Source organism: Alosa pseudoharengus, unplaced genomic scaffold (assembly GCF_046254945.1).
Source record: "Alosa pseudoharengus isolate Yale_2024_CS ecotype anadromous, Long Island Sound unplaced genomic scaffold, YU_APseudo_1.1 YU_APseudo_1.1_scf_2, whole genome shotgun sequence".
Taxonomy (NCBI): Eukaryota; Metazoa; Chordata; class Actinopteri; order Clupeiformes; family Clupeidae; genus Alosa; species Alosa pseudoharengus.
Window position 1 is genome coordinate 42,054,498 of NW_027468663.1, and position 10,000 is coordinate 42,064,497.

Genomic DNA, 10,000 nt, shown 5'->3' on the forward strand with positions numbered 1-10,000 from the left:
GCGTGTGTGTGTGTGTGTGTGTGTGTCATTATCAAAGGCAGCGCACACCAGCACTAACATGACCCTCCAGATAGGATGTTGCTGTAATACTCACATGATAATGATATACTGTAGGACAAAACGTTCCTTCTCAGAACTATCAGCCACTCACATGGTAAAGAACACACACGCAAAGACACACCATCACAATATTATACATAAAATACAAACTGCAACTACAAACTCCTCATCTAAAGCTCTTAATTTAGCTCTTGACATTTATAACTGATGTCTCTTAATGCAGGATTTGCATTTTTATTAGCACTAATTAGAATCTTAAGTAACTTTATATCTTATTGAATCCTGTCAGATCAATCTCATCTCACTGGAATTGAATGGAACCCACTGTACGAACTTGACTTTTCATTATTACTGTGATAAACTGCTCCTGTGGAAATAAAGAAAGACAAAAGGCAATGTTCGTTTGAAGAGTTTAATTCCCTTTATGACTTGCCATGTTGCTTGGGGGCCATTTGGGCTTCCATAGGGTGACATGACAGATAACAACATGGAGAACCACAACAGTCTGAAGACAAGCTATGGAATGAACAGTAATTTGACTCAAACCCAGGAAATAAACATCTGAAACTGATAGGAAAATACTTTCTTCAGTCATTGATTTAAAAGGAGACATCACTGTCTATAGTGGTAAAAAATAAATCTCTCATTGCTTCCTTTTATATCTTATATACCTGTAAAAATATATTTTCAAAATAAATAAATATATAAAATAAATATATGTCCTGGAGTGCATAAATTAAAAAAGAAGAAAAATCAGGTGGGAAATTGGAAGCTAACTACGTTTCTTTATTGTCCATGCCAGTGTCAGATACAGAGAGAAGTCACTTAAGCACAATGTTGGATTTCCTTCACAAGTCTTCAATGAGTCTTTAGTAATCGTCCACCCTCAATGGCTATCAAACCAGAGAAGTCCAGTGTACAGGAGGGAAGGGCAGCCACTGACATCCTATTGTCCTCTTGGTGTGGACAAACAAGCTGAGGGGAATGTCATGGTCTGCATCAGTTTGATGCCATCTTCAATGAGGGGGTTAGCAGCGGCAGGAGCAGCAGCTCCAGAGGACAAATCCGATCCGAATACGCCTGTAGTTCTGGGGCTCTGCCATACAGTGAGGAAACACCAGCCAAACCAAAATGGCTGCCCAACCTCCTCGCAGACACGCCTGCAAGTGTAAAACACTGATCATGGGAAAACAGGACTCCATTAATCTCCAGTGCTGGTTCCATCATCCGTCCTAGTGTCAGGGGTACCTCGTGGTGGGAATGCTGAGGTGAGACAGGGGTGTTTTGGGGATATGGTTCTCGTACCATACCTCCCTCCTCCTCCCCCCGTCCTCTCTCTGCAACCCTGCCCCGAGGGAGGGGGGTGGGGGTGGCCCACGGCGGTCCTCCGCAGCCTCCGCGGAGCCAAAGGAGCCTTGGGCATGCAGGCACACTTCAGTGGCCAGGTTTGTCTTGGCGGTCCAGGAGGGGGGGGTGTTGAAGACCACCCCCCTTCACCCACCACCTCAGCTCTGGCCTAACACCTCTTTGTAGAGTTCCGGAACCCTGTCAGGGTCCACTGGCCGTGGCAGGAAGTGGGTGAACCGCTGGTGGCGCCGCGATCGAGCGCCATCCCGTGATGTCCCGTCTTTGTTTAGTGCCACAAAATAGTGTGAGCCTTTATCCCCATGTCGATATAAGTTGGACGAGTATGTGTTGTACCAGTTCTCCTCAAACTGCTCTCTGAAGATGCATTCTGCAGTCAGCTTCTCCTAAAAGAGAGATGGAAACAGAGAGACAGAATTAGCCATGTGTGAAGCAAAGATGACTCCAAGCATGTCGATACACAGCATATTGGTTACTCATAAGGACGCCACCTGCTGGCGTGCCCATATATTTCAAGTGTCCTCATCCCCAGGGAGAGATGCGGTCACTTATAAAAGCTGACATGTTTTGTACATCACAGAATGTTATAATTGTGCTGTTGAATTAAAATAGTAATTGAACACAAATTATGATTTAAAGCAGATATAACCAAGAGATGTGTACTTACAGAGCCATGCAGTTCGCCTTTGCTGTTCATTCCCAGGTAGAGTCCACTGTCCACTCCACGGATGCTCACCATTCCCACTGCAAGACTGATGAATTCCAGGATACCTGCAATCCAAGAGAACGAAATTCTTAGAACTATCTTGTCAAACGCGTAAATATGGCATTGGATTTTAGAAGAAAAATAAGGATAAGATAAACACGTAGAAGCCTACAATCTCTGATAAGTCTGTAATAAACCTCGTCAAATAACTTTAAACCCTGATTGTCGCATTATGTAACATGTTAATACATGTTAAGTACAAAAACCCATTTTGCATTGATGTCAACAGTTGAGGCATAACCCAGAAAATGCCAAGAGTAGCTAAAGATCTGCGTCAGTGTGGCTATGTTTTAAGAACGAATGGTAAAAAAGCTCTAATCAAGTGCGAAAATGTATTCTCCTTACCGAATCTGCTGTGATCTTTCCGAGTGCCTTGGACTGTGCCGTCCGGCAAGATTTCGAGATGGTATCCGGTCCTGCAGTAGAGCTGTCTCCGACGGAGGATCCCTTTCAGATGCGTTAAATCCGCGGAAGTGCTCCGGGAGAGTCTTTCCGCGGAGACCAGGTGCTCATTCATAAGGGCGGCAGTATCCCCCGCAGGCGTCAGGACAAAATGGGATCCGTGTCCGAAGCTCTCCAGGCCATGCGAGAAACTGCCCACCTCACCCACGGCACCCATCACAAAACCAATGGACCTACGTTTTACCGTTGCAAATCCAGGAGAGTGGGAGTGCGCCGAGGGGGAAAAGTTAATGCAAACCAGTGCGTGCAAACCAGTAGAATCTCCTTTTACTCGGCTTTTCACCTGCTCTTTGTTTTTTGCGCAGTCCACGATTGCGGGTTTTTCAGTGCTTGTTTACATCCGCGTTGATTGCCGTGAAGCACATGCTCTGTCAACCTTGGGATACTCCCAAATGCTCTGCTATTGCTCCGTGCGCTCCGGGTTTCCGCGATTCACTATATGCGGTTCTGGAAGAAGCAGACGCTCCTCTCTCTTCCACACTGCGTGTTGCTCTGAACAGCCGTAGAGAGCAGAGCTCCTGTTTAAATCTATTCCATATGTAAATGCCCTCTTGACATATGCTAATGAAGCGCTTTATAGATTTCTTTTTGAAACATAACTCCTTGATCGTTTGATCGCCGCCTCACCTTTGATGCTTGGATTGATGCATCCCGCAGTCATCCCATAGAAGGATTATGGAGAGGGAAAAAAGTACAGTCAGCGATGGAAGAATATGAAAGAAGTCAAGAAGTATAGATCTTTTTAAACGTGCAACTAACACTAATCGTTGGGGTAATCCCACGGTGTCGCAGAGGGATGCGCAATAGGGGTATCGCGGTTTTTTCAGCCCCCCTTGACTTCAATGATCCGATGCACCAGCGACGGTTGCGCGAACTGGATTCTGTGGCGTGTGTGTCGAAGACGGTGTGGCAGGTGGAAAAGCAATGGAGGGGAGGAAAAAAGGAAAAGATAGAGGGCGGTGCTTTGAGTTTAGAAGTGCGCTTACCGACAGAGAGCATGGAGAGCTCCCCTTTAAAAGAAACACACACTCTCTCCCTCTTGTGTATGTTTTGTGTGTGAGTGTGTGTGTGTGTGTGTGTGTGTGTGTGTGTGTGTGTGTGTGTGTGTGTGTGTGTGTGTGTGTGTGTGTGACATAGGGAGAGAAAGAGAGAGAGTTGGGCTTCTCTTATTCCAGTAACGGATGAGCAACTCATTAAGGTCTTTTGATTGAGACCAAGTAATACATTTCCCCTTTGCGCAATTTCTTTCCTAAGTGCAGATGTTACTTTATACGACCATTCAGCGCTGTTTCATTCATGTGCGGTTGTTTGAAACAGTCGTAATAAACATCCCCGGGCACATCTGTGCAAATGTTATCACTTTACTGTCAAACTCTTTATTGATCTGTGCGCTCCTTTGAAGACGTTTCTCTTAATTGTGGTGGGAGTATCACCACAAGCCGGCGATCAAAGTATTATGGTCTGTGTAACGTTGTTACACTTTCTGATTGTGTTTCACTTAACTTAATAAGAGCCATTGACAATAAAGGGGATGAATCGCTCTGAAGTCCATGTTCTCCCAAATAACCAGTTACTGCGCTGACACTGATAGCGCTACAATAAAATAGCCTACCCGATATTCCATAATAGGCTCCCTCGTATTTTAACCTCCCTCTGCCTGGATCGATATGTGCAGGACGTCTTAGATTTTTTGCAGGCGTAGGCCGAAGCGTACAGTAGCCTAACATAGCATATCTAATGCAGGCGACGCTGGCGTTGACTGATCAAATACTGGATATAGTGGATATATCCCAATCGAACTGCAGCAAATGACCTAGCGACCACTTCCACACCTTGGTAATTCATCAAGGGTGTTCTCCCGAGACCACGGCCCTCTCCCTCGTTTCCCAATCCTCATTAGTATTTATGATTTTCCAAAAATACCTTAAAACAAAATCAATGCAGCCCTTTGAAGGAGATCAATCCAGACGCTCGGTGGATCAATACTGTACAATGGAGACGTCAATTATGTGCCAAATTCTGTGATGACATTGACATTAGATAAATTGTTTGCCTGGTCTGATGTAAAGAAATCAGGGGGCAGAGCCTTTCGGTTTATTTGAATAATTGCCCATTGTTTAGTGAAATGTTTCCTTAACCAATGAATAGATAGAGCTAATACACGATAATCTAATTGATAGCATCAAAGTGAACAGGACCATGAAATAATGGCAGTCCACTATTCAAGTAGAAAATGCTAATAGCGACCATGCTTTGATTCAGGTCACTTTTATCTTTTCAGAGGTAAGCAAAACAAAACAAGTTATTCATACTTCCAGGGTAAGTTTAAGATTAACTTACAAAAGAAGGTTGTCTTGTATAATCTGTTGTATAAATATTACTTTCGGTGATGATGAAACAATGATACAACTTTGGCAAAGAAGGGACGTTTGGGTATTGGTTGCCTAGGCCACACGTTTACAATAATCCATCTTTGAAACATTTTGAATTAGCCTTTGTCATTCATAAGGATACATCTTTGTTCATAATTCACTAAACCTCAGTAAACATCACCACGTAGCGTGGCGTGGGAGCCCAATCGAGCATCAAACCTGGGTTAGATCGGGTTATTCAGCCTAGTTAAAAACGCGGACTTTGAGTTGTGTTAACGGATCGGTGAACCGAGAAGAGCGCAACATCTCGCGATGAAAGGGACGCTGATACTCGCTTCAACATTTTCATAGCAACAATAATGGCCGCTTTGCGAAGACTGGCCGTAATTGTAGGCAGGCTGACAGGCTCGTCTATCCCGCGTAAGGATGTCCTTGGATTCCGGGCAAAAAATGACAAGACAGTACGCGGGTGGCTTGCCGTTGGGGTAGGGATGGCGGCAGGAGGTGCAGTGGCTTATTACTGTTTTTACGAGCAACATGACAGCAAAAAGAAGAGAGTCGGGCATAGCATCAACGGCCGAGCTATGCTTCCTTCTTTGCCCGCAGTAACCGCTAAGGAAAAGGTAGGCAAACCAACGGCTGGTAAGGCTGGTTAGGCTGCCACGTCGTCAGCATAATGACATGTCTGTGACATGGTAGGCCTATGTAAAAATGAATCTGATCGATAGATTTGTAATTTCATCTCTCCAAGTCGCTGTAATGAAAGTCACTTCTCTAATAAATGTCAACGACTAATGCGTCAGGTTAGGGACGGGTTGGGTTGTAGGGTTTTTAAGTCAGTCTATCTGCCCGGGCATGTTGTGGGTCATATTCTGAAATCCCTTTTCTTCGGGTTAATCTGTGGGAAGTCGTCATACTTTGCTAAACAACGGAAACAATCAGTCTGTCATTTCGAAAAGATTGTTCAGCAGTGATGCGCGCCGGAAGGGCGCTCTCCGCAATGGCACGGTGCTGAAATGACAACACCGCCTTTTGATCTACATAATGTACGTCACCGACAGTAATATCCTGACAGCTTCAGTATATCCCAGCTATTGCAATCTTATCTTGGGCCTACTTAATCGGCTAAGTATACTGCGCCTAAAATGACAAGTTTCCGGATCAGCTCCAGTTGAGGCTTATCACCAAAGTTACTGACAACAAGGAATTATAAACAAACAAACGTCAAGTAGGGCGCCGGCCACCTCGAAAATAATTCATCCTTTGAGTTCACGCTCTACATATCATTTGTGGAAACACAAAAACATAGGCTTATAACATTATAGGGACAGCATTTTACCATGTCTAGCTGCATCACAGAGGCCGATGGAAAATTCACAACATTCCATTCATAATTCCACCATTAATGTCTCATTACTGAGAGATGCATTTAGATGCTCGTTTTTTTTATTGTCTGTCTGGTGAAAGTCTAGCGTTTTATACCAGAGGAGGGGGCTATTTTAGGTAGCCTGAAATAAACATTGAATACATTTGAATGAAAAGCAATGGCAGGATGTGCTTTCACATGCAAGCTTGGGAGATTGACTGGCAGGAAGACAAGGCTGTGGACTGCTTCAGAGCAATATTGTCCCAGACACATCACACATACATTCTGAGCTGCATGCATAGATAAGAGATACAGTTATTACATAATAATAATGTATTATGAATGGGTGTGGGAATGGAGAGATGGACAATGAGAGAGAACTGTGGATACCATAAATGGAAGAGTGTAGTAGTGTAGTAGTAGTAGAGTGTAGTAGGCTAAAGGAGGGTCAGGCAATTTGTGGAACCAGAAGGACATTGAATAAGCCTTGTAATAAAGAAGTAGAGGGACAAGTAAAGAAGACTGATACTAAATAATTGAGTCATTATTCAAGACAAGGTGCGTGTGTGTGTGTGTGTGTGTGTGTGTGTGTGTGAAAGGGGGTGGGGGTGCTGTGAGAGAGATTGACCGATAGAGGAGTAGAGACAGATACAGATGTGGAGAGGAGCTGGGAAGGATGGGTCAGGGAAATGGATGCATGCCTGGATGGATGGTTGAACAGATAGAGAGAGGAAACAACTGACAGGAGGATGAATGGTAAAGTAAATGGATAGATAGTCTAGATAGATGGATGAGAGTGGTGGCAAACAACATACTCACTTACCCTATTGCATGTTTTGCTGCATAAACACAGTTTAATAACATGATAGTCTACCTTTGCGTTTTACCATGAAGAGCTTAAATATATTCTTTTCAAAAGAATGTGACTAGCATTGAGCCCCTCTTTAGGATAATTAACTACTTCTGAAAGTGTACATCAAGGCCGTTGTACTTGGAAAGAAGGAATATTCCAGATGTTTTCAATGCTTCTTACTGTAAACGGCAGCCTACTTTTCACTCTATCACATCCAATACCATTATTTGTTCTATGTATTAACATCTGCTATTTTTTAAGCCAATGATGCCTTTACTACTGATAAAAATGTGTGTAAATATGAATAAATTGCTGCCTGTCTGTCTCTCTTGTCCATGTTATGAGTTTGGCCTGCTGTTGTTTAGCTTTCAGTACCGGCATAGTCAGAATGCTGTGCCACTGGTCATCTGTCATTTGTGAGGTCAGTACCTGATCTGTCCCTCTGCGCAGGGTCGTCCGTTTGACTTTGAGGAGGGGGACGTCTACATGTCATCCCACGAGCACCGTTTCCGCCTCTTCAGCTCGGTGGAGTACGAGGGCCAGCTCTACATGACTCCGCAGAACTTCATCGAGTCGGTCACCATGAGTGAACCCAGAAGTATGTAATGCACAGTATGTAATGTCACACACTATCTCACTATATGGCAGCCGTGGCCTACTGGTTAGGGCTTCGGGCTTGTAACCGAAGGGTTGCCGGTTCAATCCCCGACCAGTAGGAACGGCTGAAGTGCCCTTGAGCAAGGCACCTAACCCCTCATTGCTCCCCGAGCGCCGCTGTAGCAAGGCAGCTCACTGCTCCGGGTTAGTGTGTACTTCACCTCACTGTGTGTTCACTGTGTGCTCTGTGCGTTCACTAATTCATAGATGGGATAAATGCAGAGATCAAATTCGTTCTATATGCAAGTATACTTGGCCTAGAAACCTGATTTACTGTCACCCCTCGTATTGAAGTGCATGCTCTTAATCTGGTCACCTTGGGAGTCCTCCAGTCAAACTGCTGGGTGTGATAACATCAGTGTAGAGGGCCTCTCAGGAGCGGTGCTTTCCTTGTTGTCAAATTATGGACATGTGGATAAAATTAGGGGCAGTCTGTTCAAAATGACATTCTGCTGGTGTGCCTTGCATCCAATTTAATACTGCGTTATTTGGCCTAAATGGCATGAGAAAAGTTACGTGATGAATACATAAACATGCTATGGATATGAATCAGGCGAGCATTGAGAGAAGCTGGAGGGCTGAAACGTCTGCTCTTGCTCATGATTATCTATTTAACAATAAAAATAGCTCCTCTTTGTTATACTCTGTCTTGGAGTCTTTCAGAGTGTGAACCTCTCCACTTTTTTCCTATGATTTTGGTGACCAGAAATATATTGCTGATTTTCTGTATAGAATCCTTTGTGTATGTATTGCACATCATCTCCCCTTTCCTAAATCAAATAGCTTTTATTTCATGCTCCTAAGTATTCCCAAAGCAAGGTGAATAGGCCAGTAAAACTAGCATATTCATACTGGATATGGTCCCTTTGGGATATGGTGATCCCCGTCCTCCAACAAATCAGTTACACGCGACGTGTTAAAACTTCGCTAAATCATCACTCCTCTACCTCCACTTTGGTTGCATGTGCATGATTTAGCCCAAACGTGGAGGCACCAGGCAAAGAGGCTCCATCAATACTGGACAGTCCTAAGTCACTCTCCTGCTCCAGCTACTCTCGCACCTGTGGAGGTCCGCTCCTCCGACGCGACGGCATGATTAACTCTGACACCTCATTTGGTCGCGTGCCAGGGAGGCGCGGAGCCTGCCGGCGGAGGCGGCACTCCCGCCCGTGCGAAGGGAGAAATTACGACGACAGTGGCAGAGACCCTAATACAGTTTGTCGTGGGGGGTGGAAGGCTGGTGTCTTAATGGAGGAGGCAGATGGAGATTGAAAGTCGTTTGCATTGACGTCTCGACCCCTGTCCCACTCGTCTCTGAGCGCCGGGGGGACGTTGTGACAGAGGAACAGAAAAGGGACCAGGGACGCCAAGATCTTTGTTAAAAGCACACGGTGGTCTCTGTAAAATAGCTGTCATTACAAAACACACAGCTTGCAATTTGATTACAGTCTGTGTTTGGAGAAAAGCTCAGGAATCCAGGAAAACAGAAGGAGACATAATGAAAGAAAGATAGAACGCACTATATGCTATAGTACACGCTGTAAGGAGTGTGTGCATGCCTCTTTAGGTGACTGGGTGTATGTGTGTGTGTGTACTGCTCGTACTGTTACTATAAAAGCCTCGTGCTGATCTTATCTAATCGGGCCACACACATTTTGTTTCTCTTCTGCTCCCTCTCTGCAGGCAAGAAGCCCTGGAGGTCCCTCACCAAACCGGTCAGATCATACTCTCAGTCCAGCTCTCCTCTCCTGGTGTCTTTCTGGCTGTGGGCTTGCCCCTCTCCTCTCTCTCAAGGAGATGTTGTGGTCACTTTACTTGGACAGTCCACCTACAGACTACAGATGTTCAGAATTATCAACAAACTACTCTTGTGAACTACAATTTATGGTTCAGTAATTGTTCAACAACAATTGTACATACTGAATCTACATTTGAATCTCAACAGATGATCTGTTAATTGTCTGTAGACGGACTATGCAAGTGAAATGTTACCGTGTTTTTTTTTGTGTTTAGGTTTGTAGTTCTTTACTCTACCAGTTTATCTTGCCTCCTTCCTTCAGCCCATGGCATGCTCTGTAGGGGACTGGTGATCACACTGA

At 44.6% G+C, this 10,000-nt stretch overlaps 2 protein-coding genes across 5 annotated transcripts in view; one reads left to right on the forward strand and one right to left on the reverse strand.

Annotated features, from left to right (window-relative positions):
• Positions 1–487: 487 nt before the first annotated feature.
• fgf20a (fibroblast growth factor 20a) lies at positions 488–3,496 on the reverse strand. Its single transcript, XM_076296002.1, has 3 exons — positions 2,537–3,496; positions 2,093–2,196; positions 488–1,811 (listed from the first exon to the last, which is right to left on the reverse strand). Exons 1-3 carry the CDS (start codon positions 2,808–2,810, stop codon positions 1,566–1,568), a joined length of 624 nt encoding a protein of 207 aa, XP_076152117.1. The 5' UTR covers positions 2,811–3,496; the 3' UTR covers positions 488–1,565.
• A 1,916-nt stretch (positions 3,497–5,412) lies between these two features.
• The window catches only part of micu3a (mitochondrial calcium uptake family, member 3a), a 31,048-nt gene continuing 26,460 nt past the window's right edge, over positions 5,413–10,000 (forward strand). For all 4 annotated transcript variants that reach the window (XM_076295015.1, XM_076295014.1, XM_076295017.1 and 1 more), the window contains exons 1-3: positions 5,413–5,648; positions 7,695–7,842; positions 9,585–9,616. In XM_076295015.1, coding sequence (XP_076151130.1) covers positions 5,517–5,648; positions 7,695–7,842; positions 9,585–9,616 — 312 coding nt within the window. In that variant the 5' untranslated portion in view covers positions 5,413–5,516. The remainder of the gene's footprint in view (positions 5,649–7,694; positions 7,843–9,584; positions 9,617–10,000) is intronic.

What these genes read in the sequence shown, in the direction of transcription:
- fgf20a (XM_076296002.1), bottom strand. Translation starts at nt 2,810, where the DNA reads ATGGGTGCCGTGGGTGAGGTGGGCAGTTTCTCGCATGGCCTGGAGAGC. An exon ending in GAAAGATCACAGCAGATTCG is followed by an intron (nt 2,197 to 2,536) that starts GTAAGGAGAATA and finishes CTTGGATTGCAG; the next exon opens with GTATCCTGGAATTCATCAGT. An exon ending in AAGGCGAACTGCATGGCTCT is followed by an intron (nt 1,812 to 2,092) that starts GTAAGTACACAT and finishes TCTCTCTTTTAG; the next exon opens with GAGAAGCTGACTGCAGAATG.